The sequence below is a fragment of the Bufo gargarizans genome, chromosome 5 (assembly GCF_014858855.1).
Source record: "Bufo gargarizans isolate SCDJY-AF-19 chromosome 5, ASM1485885v1, whole genome shotgun sequence".
Lineage (NCBI taxonomy): Eukaryota > Metazoa > Chordata > Amphibia > Anura > Bufonidae > Bufo > Bufo gargarizans.
In genome coordinates, this window is record NC_058084.1 from 319,468,956 (window position 1) to 319,482,936 (window position 13,981).

The 13,981-nt window shown below is 41.8% G+C and overlaps 1 protein-coding gene across 1 annotated transcript in view; it reads left to right on the forward strand.

The window, feature by feature from the left end:
- Nucleotides 1-13,981, forward strand: part of LOC122939433 (collagen alpha-1(IX) chain-like) — an 89,060-nt gene that overhangs the window by 13,025 nt on the left and 62,054 nt on the right. The window contains 6 exon segments of the mRNA XM_044295500.1: nucleotides 7,572-7,919; nucleotides 9,454-9,577; nucleotides 10,972-11,149; nucleotides 11,151-11,366; nucleotides 11,886-11,975; nucleotides 12,855-12,941. Of these exon segments, the coding sequence (XP_044151435.1) occupies nucleotides 7,572-7,919; nucleotides 9,454-9,577; nucleotides 10,972-11,149; nucleotides 11,151-11,366; nucleotides 11,886-11,975; nucleotides 12,855-12,941 (1,043 nt within the window).

Sequence of the window (13,981 nt, forward strand, 5' to 3'; positions counted from 1 at the left end):
CCACTCTTGTTCATGTTGTCGTGCCTGGTTTTACAGCTTCATTTATATGCTATTTTATTTGGTAGTCATAGTCCCAATTCATACTATTAGAGATCAGCGAATTTCTCAAGACTTTGATTCGGCTGGTTTGTCGAGTTTTTTGAAAAAATTTGGTTTGATCCGAATTTATTCGCAGCGAATCGCGTAAAAAAACTGCTATTTCCTGGTTGCAGAGAGCCTTTATAGTGGTGTAGAACACTGTGCCTTGCAGTTACATGCATAGGGAGTCTGCTGTGGTAGTGACATAATACTGTGAGTCCGTATGACATGTAGATGACAGGCGTTCTTCTTAGAATCACTGTACACTTCACTTATTTGGGCAGTTACGGAGCCAAAACTGACCAAATAACTCAAGTGTCAACTCAGCCTTACAGGTCAATGTTAGCGTCAAGAAGAAGCATACTCCCTTTACACCGTCAGCAGCTGATTCCACATAGATGTCTACAGAACCTGTTCTATTAAACGCTTATACAAATAGAGCCCCCCGACAGAGTGGAGAGGGTGTCAGCAGTAAGTTTGTGTTGACGTCACTGATTACTTTGCCCTTCCTCTGATCCATCAGAACAATAACCCCCAAAAAGCGGATCCTGTCGGTCAGTATTTGGTCACTAATTCCTCAGTATTGCTAAAGCCAAAAAAAAGAAGAGTAGATCCAAAATAGAGATGACATGCAAATGGAATATTTGCATGTCTTCTGTGTTTTGTACCCACTCCTGCTTTTGGCTACCAAATCATAAGCCAATTCTGATGCAAAATAGGGACCATATCATGCAGGCCTTACAGCTGTTACATAGACAGGATCCGTTGTGCGTCTCATTTTTACTTCCTTCTGACAAATCAGAAGAAGGGTCAAATAAATGATGTCAGCCAGGCCGAAAGGTAAAATAGTGGCCCAGTCATGAAATGGGGAGGGTGGGAACAGCATGAGAAGTCCACAGAGTGACATAGTGGTGAGGTGGAAGCAGCATGAGGAGACCACAGAGTGGCCCAATGACAGAGTGTGGAGGTGGCAGCAGCATCATCAGGAGGAGGCCACAGAGAGGCACAATAACAGTGTGGAGGTGGCAGCAGCAGCATCAGGAGGCCACAGAGTGGCACAATGATATTGTAGAGGTGGCAGTAGCATTATCAGGAGACCACAGAGTGTCACAATAACAGTGTGGAGGTGGCAGCAGCAGCAGCATGAGGAGACAACAGGGTGGCACAATGACAGAGTGTGGAGGTGGCAGCAGCAGCATCAGGAGGAGGCCAAAGGTTAGCACAATGATAGTGTCGTGGTGGCAGCAGCATCATCAGGAGGCCACAGAGTGGCACAATGACAGTGTGGAGGTGGCAGCAGTAGCATCAGGAGGAGTCCACAGGGTGGCACAATGACAGAGTGTGGAGGTGTTACAGCTGTTATATAGACAGGATCCGTTGTGCGTCTCATTTTTCCTTCCTTCTGACAGATCAAAAGAAGGGTCAAATAAATGTTGTCAGCCAGGCCAAAAGGCAAAATAGTGGCCCAGTCATGAAGTGGGGAGGGTGGGAACAGCATAAGAAGTCCACAGAGTGGCCCTATGACATAGTGGTGAGGTGGAAGCAGCATGAGGAGATGACAGATTCTGGAGGCGGCAGCAGCATCAGGAGGAGGCCACAGGGTGGCACAATCATAGTGTGGAGGTGGCAGCAGCATCAGTAGGCCACAGAGTGGCACAATGACAGAGTTTGGAAGTGGCAGCAGCATCAGGAGGAGGCCACAGGGTGGCACAATAACAGTGTGGAGGTGGCAGCAGCATCTATGTGCTCTCCGCATCCGCATTTCCGGAGCGCGGCCCCGAACTTCGGGGCCACAGCTCCGCAAAAAAATAGAACATGTCCTATTCTTGTCCGCAATTGTAGGCAAGAATAGGCAGTTCTATAGGGGGGGCCGGCCGGGTGTATTGCAGATCCGCAATACAGTACAGACATGTGAATGGACCCTAAAGGAGGACTCCTGGCTGTCTGTCCTGGATTTGCGATGGACGGGGGACCAGGAGTCTTAAAACTGGACTGTCCGGCCTAACTGCACGGGCCTCATGACACAGCTTTGCGGGCCGGATTTGGCCCGTGGGCCGTAGGTTGGGCATTACTGCTTTAGAACATTTAACTGCACCGCTGAACGGCAAATAATATATATATTTTTGCCACTAATGCACACCAAAAAGGGCTTTAGAACATATAACTGCACTTCTAAATGGCAAATAGGCCCTTCTTTTTTTCCTGCACTAAGTACGGTACACTGGAAAATGGCTGAATCCAAGATGGCTGAGGCTATTTATGGGGCTGTGACATCACAGGGCTGGCTGGCTGCTGATTGGCTGCATGCATGGCATTGTGGGTGATCCCTCGTTCCCAGAGTTCCTTGCTCCATGTCCTAACACGTGCAGCAGCCATTTTAGGAAAAAATGCGATTAGTTTCCACGAATCCTGAGGAAATTCGGATTCGGTGCAAATCAAATTTTTCCTGAAATTCGGATTGAATTCCACTTTGATTCGCTCATCTCTACATTCTATACTATTCACAATGCTCAGTTTACAGTATATAGACCTAGATCGTGGCCACGTAGTGATGAGGACTACCTTTTTAATGTTCCCTGACGTCTAAATCCCCTACAAACTGTACTGATTGTATAGAAGTTCCTAAGAAATTTCAACATGGAAAAATATTAATTTGTTAATTTATTTTTCTAAAACTTGTACTGCTATCTAAATACATAAACATTTTGTGATGGTGTCATCTCTAGTCTCTGGAGAAGAAGCAATTTTGAGAATTTCTATTGGGAGTCTCCCATGTAATGTTCTAGCTGCAGACTTGCCTTGAATTCATCTGTATGTTTTTCATGATGATGATGATGTTTGTGACTTTAACTATTCAATAGGTTACACATTCGCTATAGTTTGAGTTTACAGCTATGTAAATTTCACAGCTCCTTTATGACGTGAGTAACCTCCTGATCTCCTGAATGAAGATTGCCTGGCTTAAATTATGACTCATAATTCGGCATATTGACATGGAATCTGCCATTTGACGTACTGGAAATTAACCAAAGTTGAAAACCATTTACTCTAATTATAGCAATCACAGTTTGTTGAAAGTGAAAACAACGATGCATGGATCATTCCAATGCTAGTGCAGCGGACGCCTCCCCCCAGGGCCTTTTAAGAGAAAAAAAATGTACTTGTTTTCATGACGCCAGTTGCAGGGAAGCAACAAGGGCACAGGGCCCCTTTTAGTGATATTGTGGATGGTACCCAGGTGTAGGAATGCCAGAGTGGTGTAGGGTAACCTATAATGACCCTAAATGTTGGTGCACGTGTCACGGTGCTCCTACCTGGATATGCTATACCCTAGGCTTTGGCAACGCAGCAATGAAAAGGGGGTTATTGATGAAAGGGATGGAGAAATAAATTGAGTCCAGACCTTGCAATGAAGTTGATAACAGCTTTACTTTGCATATACATTTCTCCAAATAGTTTCAGGCTTTATCTTGGTTCCAGCAGGCTTTGGCAGGCAAACTCCTCTCTGCTACATCTGTTGCTCTCTGGCTCTGCTGTACTGACAAGATAGCTGTATAACTTGGCTTTCTCTGGGGGCTGCAACTTCTCTCTGTAGTCTGACTCTAAATTGTCCAGGGAACTTTACTCCTGGCTTCAGAGGCTACCAGCTGTGAACTCTGAAAGAGTATTATCCTTCTCCATGCACCTTAATTCCTTTCTTTGTCCCCGAAGACAGGCCCGGAGAACGTGTCAGTGACAAATGCAGTATGATGTCAGTAACAGTTCTATTTATTGCTTGTTGTACAGGGTCTTATATACATCCATGCATACATACAAGAATAGCTACAGCTCTCATGACAATAATAGCAGTTCCTTATTGAGACAGGCAGCTCTCATAATAATGCTGACTAGAAACTTTTCCTTATAAAGACAGGAGGTAAATGTATACATAGTCACCCTTCAATATGATGTCACCCAACCTCTTGTCCTTCATACAGATTATACAGCTAATTCTGTTTAACCCTTCAAACTCCACATCCAGCAGAGCTGAAGGTGCTGTTGCTGGCCTGGACAAGGCACGTCCAGCAGGGATGTGCATCTGCTGCACCCCTCCCTTAGCAGGGGGTAAACTCGAACCTTCCCCTAGCTCGACTAAGTCTAAACTGAACAACTCCATCCCTGCAGCAAGTGGGACACGCCCACCACACCACAGAGGGGGGTGTTAGAATGGAAGGAAAAGCTCCATTCTATGTGAGATAGCTCTGCCGTGTTTGCTTCCACCTGCTAGTGAACCAGGCATATTACACTTAAACATAACGATTACATAGAAAAATATATGCACATTATACAAGAACTGGAAATAAATACATAGAATGACATTAGGTTAACCACAGGAGATAGTGGCGGGTGTTACACTAGCTGGCAACAAGCAAGGATGAATAAAAGCTATTTAGCATGTAAAATATTGATCATGTGCAGTCATGCAAAAAAGAAGCATGCCTTGGAATTTCTTTTTATCATACATTGACATACCAATATTTCCTGTACCTTTAAAGAATATATAAAAATAAAGAAGTAGTTGAAAAAAAAATGGTACAATACTTTTACACAAAATATCCCTATATATGCCAGTCGTTCTTTTTGGAAAAACAGGTATGACTTTAGTTCTAATCCCCTGTAATTTGGCAAGAACAACTTTTCACTTTTTGCAGGCGTTTCTTATAATTGCTCTCTACTACCCTCTAAGATTGCCTTTTTTTTTAACTTTTAGATGTGAGCAGTTTTAGGGGAATCTTGCATGCTTTCTCTAGTTAGACCTGGACTGTGACCTGGCCACTCAAGAACTCATTCCTTTTTTTAGCGATTAGTACCTCTAGTGGTATAGTTAGGTTCATTGTCATAATGCAAAGTCCAAAGACCTACTTGCAGATCCTGTGATAAAATTCAGAGGTTCATAAAGAACATATAACTATGCTATAACATGCAGCGATCTCCTCCACAACATGAGGAGGAGCGATCGTTATGCCTTTGCTCATCCCCATGCTGTCTAGTTTTTTGCCGGTAGTAGATCATGATTAGACAGTACAATCTGCTGCCGGCAAATCATGATCTTTCAGCATGCTGAAATATCACGATTGCCAGATGAACAAGCCTTTGCTCATTCATTGGGTAATCTGTGGCAGTATTAGACTGCCAGATGATCGCTAACGAGCCTGCTACGAATGCTCGTTAGCGATCATCTGGCAGAAAATCTGCCAGTGTAATACAGGCTTAAGTTAGAAATTGTTTGAAACCTTTTCCTCTTTTAGATAATCTTCTGGCGCAGTGGGATGATTAATGTCCAATTGTTTGGCAATCTTGTCCAGGTGATCTTTATCAAACTGCAGACAGGGAGCAATGTTCTTACTGGAGAGCAGCAACTTTCTTCTTGCAATCCTGCCATGCACACCATTGTTTGTTCAATGTCCTCCTAATGATGGACTCATAAACATTAGACAGTCTATGATAAATTCCCCCACACAATTTGGAATAGCCAAGTCAAAGCCCTGAACTCATTCCAACAGGAATGTTGTAGAACAGGCATGCTCAACCTGCGGCCCTCCAGCTGTTGCAAAACGACAACTCCCATCATTCCCGGACAGCCTACAGCTATCAGCCTACAGAAGGGCATGGTGGGTGTTTTAGTTTTACAACAACTGGAGGCCCGCAGGTTGAGCATCCCTGTTGTAGAAGGACCTGATCGAGCAGTTCATAGGAGGAAACCTACCAACATAACAGAGTTGAAGCTGTTTTCTGCAGAGGAATGGGCTATAATTCCTCCAAGCCGATGAGCAGGACTAATCAACATTTACTGGAAATGTTTATTGCAGTTATTGCTACACGACAGGTGATATTGGATCACTTCCCTCAATAACTAAATTACAATGTCTAATATTTTTTACTCATTTGTTTGACTTGGTTATCTTTATCTACTTTTAGGACCTGTGTAAATATGTGATGTAGTTTTGGGTTAAAATTATGCAGAAATATAAAAAATTCTGAAAAGAGTTCCCAAACTTTCACGCATTAGTGTATTAGTGAAGATTAAATGTTGATATTTTCCATAAATGTTAACAGAAAGCTTTATATGGGATGACCTTCATATTTTACATAATTGTACATTGAAAATTAATTGTATGTAAGTTTAAAAAAATTCTTGCAGGATAAAAAAAAAAAGGCCCCTGTCAAGTAGGGTAGGGGAAATTGCAGCCTTGTAGTCCACTGCACCACTGTTCATACCTACTTGGACAATCCTCCCTAATTGGTGGCTCCCAACTTGGCGACAGCCCCTAACTTGACTAGGTGCAGGGGCCCAAACCTGGTGGGGTAAAAGAGTAGTCAGACAAAAACAGGTCAGAACCAGACAGGCAAAACCAGGACCAGATCAGAATCTAAGTCAAAATCAGTCCAAACCAGAGAGATACGTCAGAACCAAGATACAAACTGAGTCAAGTACCAGATGAGGTTAGTGCCAGGAAATAATGTCAGAGGAATACTCGGCAGTCAGAAGCAAGATCAGGGACAATCCAAAAGTCAGAATACCAGGGTTCCAAACATTAGTACAATACATGCTAGTGAGGCATAAAGACCAATTAAAGACAACTGTGGCCAGCATTTGGCAGTTTAAAGTGGACCTGTCACCGCTCCTGACATGCCTGTTTCAATAGCTTCATGCATCCCCAGGTAATAACAATTCTGGCGCATCTATTCTCATGGCTCTTTATTGCCCCATTCCTTTATTATTTGTGCTAGAAGTTATGAATGAATTGCTAGCAGTCTGCAGTAAGGGTACAGAGGGGAGGTTATTTCTAGTAGAAATAACACAGAAATGGCACAGCATAGAGCCACAAGATGTTCCAGAATGGTTATTACACGGGGAATACATGAAGCTATTAAAACAGGCATGTCAGTAGTGGTGCAAGGTCCTCTTTAAAAAACACTTTCACAGGAAGCACATGAAGCCGGTAACGAGCCCGATTGGCTCGGCATCCTGTTACCTGATAGGCTGATCAGTCGCATTGTCAGCGGGGCTGATTACTGTGGTAACTGAGTGATGCCGGTGCCACCGCTGCTGCAGCAAGGCAAATACGTACATGACATCCCCTTTCAGTTTTTCTTTAGGCTCTCTACAAAGTCTCACATTATAACACAAAAACAGAATAACTTTCATAGTAATCCTTGCCTGCGGGCGACTGTAGGCTGATTTACCCTGTGGGTATAATAGCGCTGGGGCTGAATCTGCAATAGATTCCACTTTGTCTGCTACTAAGCAATGGACCAAACACATTTAGAATGTGCCCCCCTTTATGTTACAACCACCAGCACATCTAACATATTATAGATTTAATTTTGCATTAGAGGTTATTTTGTAGCCTAGATCATACTTGGTTCGTAATTATTTTCTCCTCTCTAATTGCTCAACTGTCAAAATCATATCCTTTCACTTACCGTATGTGTTTGTGTTTTCAAATTAGGTGATAACGAATTTCAGGGAGAAATCTATTCCGAAGAGAATGAAAATAAGAGAGATCCATATGATAACTACTCATCAGGAGATCATTTTTTGATAACTGCATCAGAGATTCCCTCTAGAACAAATGTCCCAGAAGGACATTATACAGATGAAGTCACATTCTCTGGCTACTTTCCGGACACACAGCTTGTAACAGAACAATCAGGTCCTTACCCATATCCCACAGAATCATTTTTTGCAGCAAGAGATGTGACTACAATTACAACAATATTTCCATATCATGGCCGCACCACCCCAAGTGAGAATGAGAATAGTTTACCAGCACCAGAGCTTTCCTACCAGGATGAAGGTATTCATTACATTTTCCACCATGTTCATGTTGTCACTTGATTGTCTCTGTGCTGGCCTGTCAGTAGAGCATAATACTTCTATAAAAGTCTGTACACCCATTTCAAGTGCTACAATGCAGATGCATATTGAGGTGCATATTACTGGTGCAACATTTGGACCGTGCACAGTTCTACTGGAAGACACTGAAAGCACCATAAGACCAAATGATGGACTAAGTTGACTCAGTAGAACCACACAGGGTCGAGGTGCAGTCTCTTGGAATTGTATGTTCCATTAAGGGTGCCTTAATGTCCATAGCAGAATATTATATTACAGAAGCCATTCTTCATTGTGTCCCTCACATTTTGGTAATCTGACAGATGTATGTTAGCAGGGGCGTAGCTAAAGGCTCATGGGCCCTGGTGCAAGAGTTCAGCTTGGGCCCCCCTTCTATCATTGCTTTGTGGCCAGGGAAGCACATTGCCTTCCTGCTGCCTGAGGCAAAAATTGAAACTGCACCCCCACCATGCCAAATTCTTGACCTAACACCTTCCCTCCAGCCAGAGGTGTAACTTGACCAGCATGCACCTTCTATAAAACAGGTGTCTTTTCATGTGGTACAAGGGTCTTTGGGGCCCCTCAGGCTCCTGGGCCCGGTAGCGACTGCTACCTCTGCACCCCCTATAGCTACGCCCCTGTATGTTAGTAAGACATAGTGGGCAGATGCAAGGGAGCATGACTATAAGATTGAACTACACATTTGTAGTTTCTAACCAGCCAAGTCGGTGAAGTATCGCTACATGAATTGCCCAGGAACCAATAGAGAAAAAAAAACCTCTCTGATGGAATGACAACAGAGACCTAGGGCATAAGCTTGTTAGTGTATGCCTCAGAAACACTCTACAACAAGATCCCAATAGATTTCAGGGTCAACAGGCGCCCAATGAGTAAGTTTGGGATGAGCAGGGGGTAGAGGTGAGCCTGAAGCTCCTGAGCCCCAAAGCAAAATCTGTGACATGGTCCCCACCTAACATATGCCATATGTATAGTTTACTGATGTCTTATGTGGCAGGACACGTTTTTGGCCCCCTCAGACACCAGGGTCTGAGTGTGAGAGCACCTCTTACAGCTATGCCTCTAGTATGAAAGGGATAGGTGCCTCTGCTTATGACAAAAGCTAGAGTCTAAATTTAAGTTAGATGAAGCAAATTGCACAGTATGGGAACTTTGTGAAGAAAATATGTTTTGAATTAATGTATTTTTCAGACAGTTTATACCAGGTATGCTCAACCTGTGGCCCACCAGCTGTTGCATAACTACAACTCCCAACATGCCCTAAGAGCTGTAGGCTGTGCAGGAAATTGTAGTTTTGCAACAGCTGGAGGGCCGCAGGTTGGGTGTCCCTGGTTTATACAATGCAGGAAAATATTTTTTTTGTATGATTTCTTTATTATTTACTATACTTTAATTCCTATTCGTAGACATGGGAGTGGTGGTATTAGTGCATACAAATTGTTCCATTGTATTTTCTTTTTGTTCTAACTTTTTTTTAGCAACAAACTTAATTGAAGAATTTCGGGTATCAAGTATTTCTGGAGTGAGAATCGTTACTGGATCACAAAATAATATGAAAGCATATCAACTTGGCTCAAGAGCCCATGTTACAAGACAATCATGGTATTGTATTCTTTACCTGGAAATCTGGCATAGCTTACTAATATTTTAACCAAATTAAGAGTGTTCATAGATTAAATGTTAGAAAACAAAATAGCTATGTATCTTTTATACACTCACACATTTTCTCTCACACACACACTTTTTCTGAGACTCTCTAAGTGGTTTCTACTCTTTCCAAACAAAACTTTGCCCACAAAGTCTTAATCATACATCCTTTCTAAACATGAGTTAGTCATCACTTCTCTGGCTCAACTAGTAAGTCAGTTTCTAAAGTACTGTAAAGTAAAGTTTGGCTCAGTAGAATATTGCTTTTAATTGTGGTTTAAATAAATCAATACATCCATGCTGTTAGACAGATGAGTGTTCAGTCAGGGTCACCACAAGTCCTTCTTAAAAGGTCTGCCACATGAAGACAAAAACAATACAAGAGACTCCCATTCTAGCATCGAGTTGTCCTTCTATTACATGGACAGTAGAGAAGAATGAATTCCTTGAAGATCATTTTGGTTCCTAGTCTAATGAATCGGTTGGCAAATTCAATGCAAGTGCGAATAAATCTGAAACAAAGCTTGACTATAAAGTGCTTGAAAAGTTGTGTATGACATTCTGAGATCTCCTAGGACTGTGTCCAACCCCTGTCAAGTCCTTTAATGTCAAGACAGCATTAGTAATGTGAAAGTGACATATATGGTTATGGGTAAATGGATGGTAGCCGGTGGTAGCATGTTTAATAACACACTGTTCTGTAGGATTTTAAATTAAAACATGGTCCACAAATTATCACCTTGTGGTGGCAAATGCTTTCTTCTGCATCTTCTGTCCTGTAAAATGGTGGCTGCCATTTTGAGAGATTCCTCCCACTCGAATATCAAAGGATTTAGTTTTGGGCTGGAATCTGAATTGCTGAAATTTTTTTATTTGTTTAAAATGAATTTGCTGATCTCTAATGGACAGTCATTTGTGTAAATTCCCACCATACAATGTTAGGTTTCGAATGCTACAGCTGTGGAAATACCTGGCTGGATATGGCTTCTCCTTGGGAAAATCAGCTGTTTGCTAGGGATGTCAAGTTGGACCCTATTGTGAAAGGGGTTGCCTGTGATGAGACACCTTTAACTGTTCTTCTGCAAGCAATTCCATCATCTGTTTGGATTTCTGTTTCTAAAAGTGTCTACAGACATTTGTGTGATGAACAATTATCACAAAAGATGCTTATATTATAGTCAATAATGACTATAGCCTGGTGTAATTAATATCTAGCACTTCTGGTATCTGTTTGCATTAGGATATCTCTTGCTATTTCATTTATATCCAGATCAGTAGTTCTCGCTATTTCTCACATATCGCAGTGGTGATACAAAATCTAATTTCTTCTTTTTCTGTTCCTCATTTAGGCTTATTTTCCCATATGGAGTACCACAGGAATTTTCCTTGATCTCCACTTTTAGAATAAAAGAAAAGACACCGGGAGAGGTTTGGAATCTATTGCAGATTGAGTCAAGAACTGGGACTGAACAATTCAGGCTGCGACTTTATGGGGAAATGAACGCTGTAGATGTTTACAGTGTAGCTTGCGTCAGGGCGAGATAAAGTAATAACATTCGAGAATGTGGACAAACTCTTCGATGGAAAATGGCACAAGCTGTCCTTGAGTGTTCGGAGAAATCAGTTTACTCTCTATGTGGATTGCCAACAAGTTGGATCTTCTCCTGTCAGTCTGTATGGCACAATCAAGACAGATGGAATCAGCACTATGGCTCGTAAATTGAAAGATGATGCTACAGCTAATGTGAGTAAGGTGTATTTGTAGAAGGTCCATCTAACAGGATGTTTGGGTAAGTGTGGAGGGCAAGTCACAAATGGTTGACTGGTCTGTAGCTCTCTCTGCTTCTCAATCTTTTGATTGTCCCTGCTGGTATATTGTCACTTATAAAATGGAAGTCACAAATCCAACTAAAGGACATTTAGACATTTATGGCATATCCAATTCTCTACAAAACTTTTGGAAAAACAGAATAACATAGAATGCCTTTCTGTAGCTGATTATGACAAATTAGAGAAACAGAATATACAGTATGAGTATGTTTAAAAATATTGCAAAGAAAAAAATTGTTGCCCAATTATTAAGATATTAATAACATATATATTTTTATGATACAGTTTTTAAATGCTATTGATTTATGCTTACTAATTAGTTTCTGAATGTTTCTAGTAACAACTTTTCAAAATGGTATAAAATGTTTAGCAATGTACTGCACTCTGTCAAGAGCCAAAAGAATTAATTCAATTTTATTTATTTTTTACTTAGATTGACATACAACAATTGGATATTGTAGCTGACGCAGCAAGAGCAGAGGAAGCTACATGTTGTGAATTAACCGGACTAGTAAGTTTATTGGTAATATTTAGTGTTGAGCGAGCATGCTCGGCCGAACACCAGTTCGGCTCGTGCATCACGGTGTTCGGCCAAATACCGCGTGTGCTCGAGTCTCCTCCCCACACGTTTGTAAGAACATGCAGGTAAGAACTGCCATTCACTGTAATGCCGTAGCCATGTTGGTTACTGGCATTACAGTGATTGGCTGGCCGGAACGCGTCATCGGGTGCTATAAAGCACCCGATGACACGTGGTTCGGTCAGTCTTAGTCAGAGAGAGCTGTGCTGTAGAAGGAACAGCTAGTGTAGGGAATTTAATTTAATTTTTTTGTTAGGCAGGGTTGGTGTTAGAGACCCAAAAGTCTTTTTAAGGACTTTTGTTGTGTCTAGCAGCAATAAATATTTTTAGCGCAACTTTAGCGCTAAATAGCTTGCAGTTGTTTGGCTGCTGCAGACAGCGACATTATCTGCGCTAGATCTCCTGTGTAATGTGTGCGCATACAAAAAATATCTGTGACATCCAGTGTACAGTATCATCTTTCCCCTGGAACCACCTTTTGAAGTTGTTGCAGAGATCCCCATAATCAATCATCTTGCAGCATCTTACTGTTGTGCAGGCAGGTAATATTTTCATGTAGGTATACGGTGGGCCCCATGAGTTAATTTTACTGGTGGGCCCTAGGCACTCCAGTCCGACAAAGGCCAGTGTGCATGGGATATAATGGTTTTGAAAATAGATCACAGGGAATCTGGTGTAGACAAAGGGTTAGTCTTCTCAAAAGGGTGGTCTTTTGGAGAGATTTCATCTCTTGGAAAAGTTACAAACTCTGTGCTATGTGTTAGGGTTTTTTATGAATATGTTGTAATGGATATTGTTTCTTCATTTTTCTTTTGTATGAAGTGTTCAAATTTAGGTGAAAATGAAGCACCAACCGGTTGCAACTGCCTCCCTGGGGAACCAGGCTTTTCTGGATTTCCTGGGTCAAAAGTAAGGAGAATTCATATTAGATGCATGTATATAAAAAGACAGTTTAAAGGGACACTCCGTACTTTTTTTTAAATCAGATATTAACAATCTATTTGTGAATATATTTTTTTTAATTACTCCATGTATTCTGCTTCCTGTCCTGGCTCTTTAAAGGATAACTGTCATATTTTTATTTTATTTGCTAGTTTATTAGAGCTAGGCATGTATACCTGAGTAAGGCTACTTTCACACTCGCGTTTTGTGCGGATCCATCTTGATCTGCACAGACGGATCCGCACGAATAATGCAAACGCTTGTATCCGTTAATAACTGATACAAGAACATTATTCATTTAAAAAAAAACTGATCTGTCTTGACTTACAATGAAAGTCAATGGGAAACGGATCCATTTTCAATTGCACCATATTGTGTCACTGAAAAACAGATCTGTCCCCCATTGACTTGCATTGTAAGTCTAGAAGGATCAAATTGGCTCTGCTTAGTCAGGCGGACACTAAAACGCTGCAAGCTGTGTTTTAGTGACCGTCTAAAAAACGTAACGGACACCAAGCGCAGCCAAACTGATGCATTCTGAACGGATCCTTATCCATTCAGAATGTATTGGGGCTGAACTGATCCGTTTTGGGCTGCTTGTGAGAGCCTTGAAACGGATCTCACAAGCGGACCCAGAAACGCCAGTGTGAAAGTTGCCTTAGGCCTCATGCACACGACCGTATTTTGTTTCCGTGCCCCTCCAGTTTTTTTTGCGGATAGGATGCGGACCCATTCATTTCAATGTAAAAAGAGAAGAGGGTCCAGCTCGATTAAAATGTTACCTTTATTTTTCAGTGCAGATAAAAGCCAGTTACACTCCAGTTACATGTTTCGGATCAGAGACAATAGCGATCCTTCCTCATGACATGCACATACTGAGGAGGGGGTTGGATATATAGCGCCTCCACCTAGGAGCAGGTGGACACACTAACTACAAGCTCCTCCTTTAAATGAAATTGACAACACGTGCTAAAAGGCATGATAAATTAAAACAAAAGAACACACAC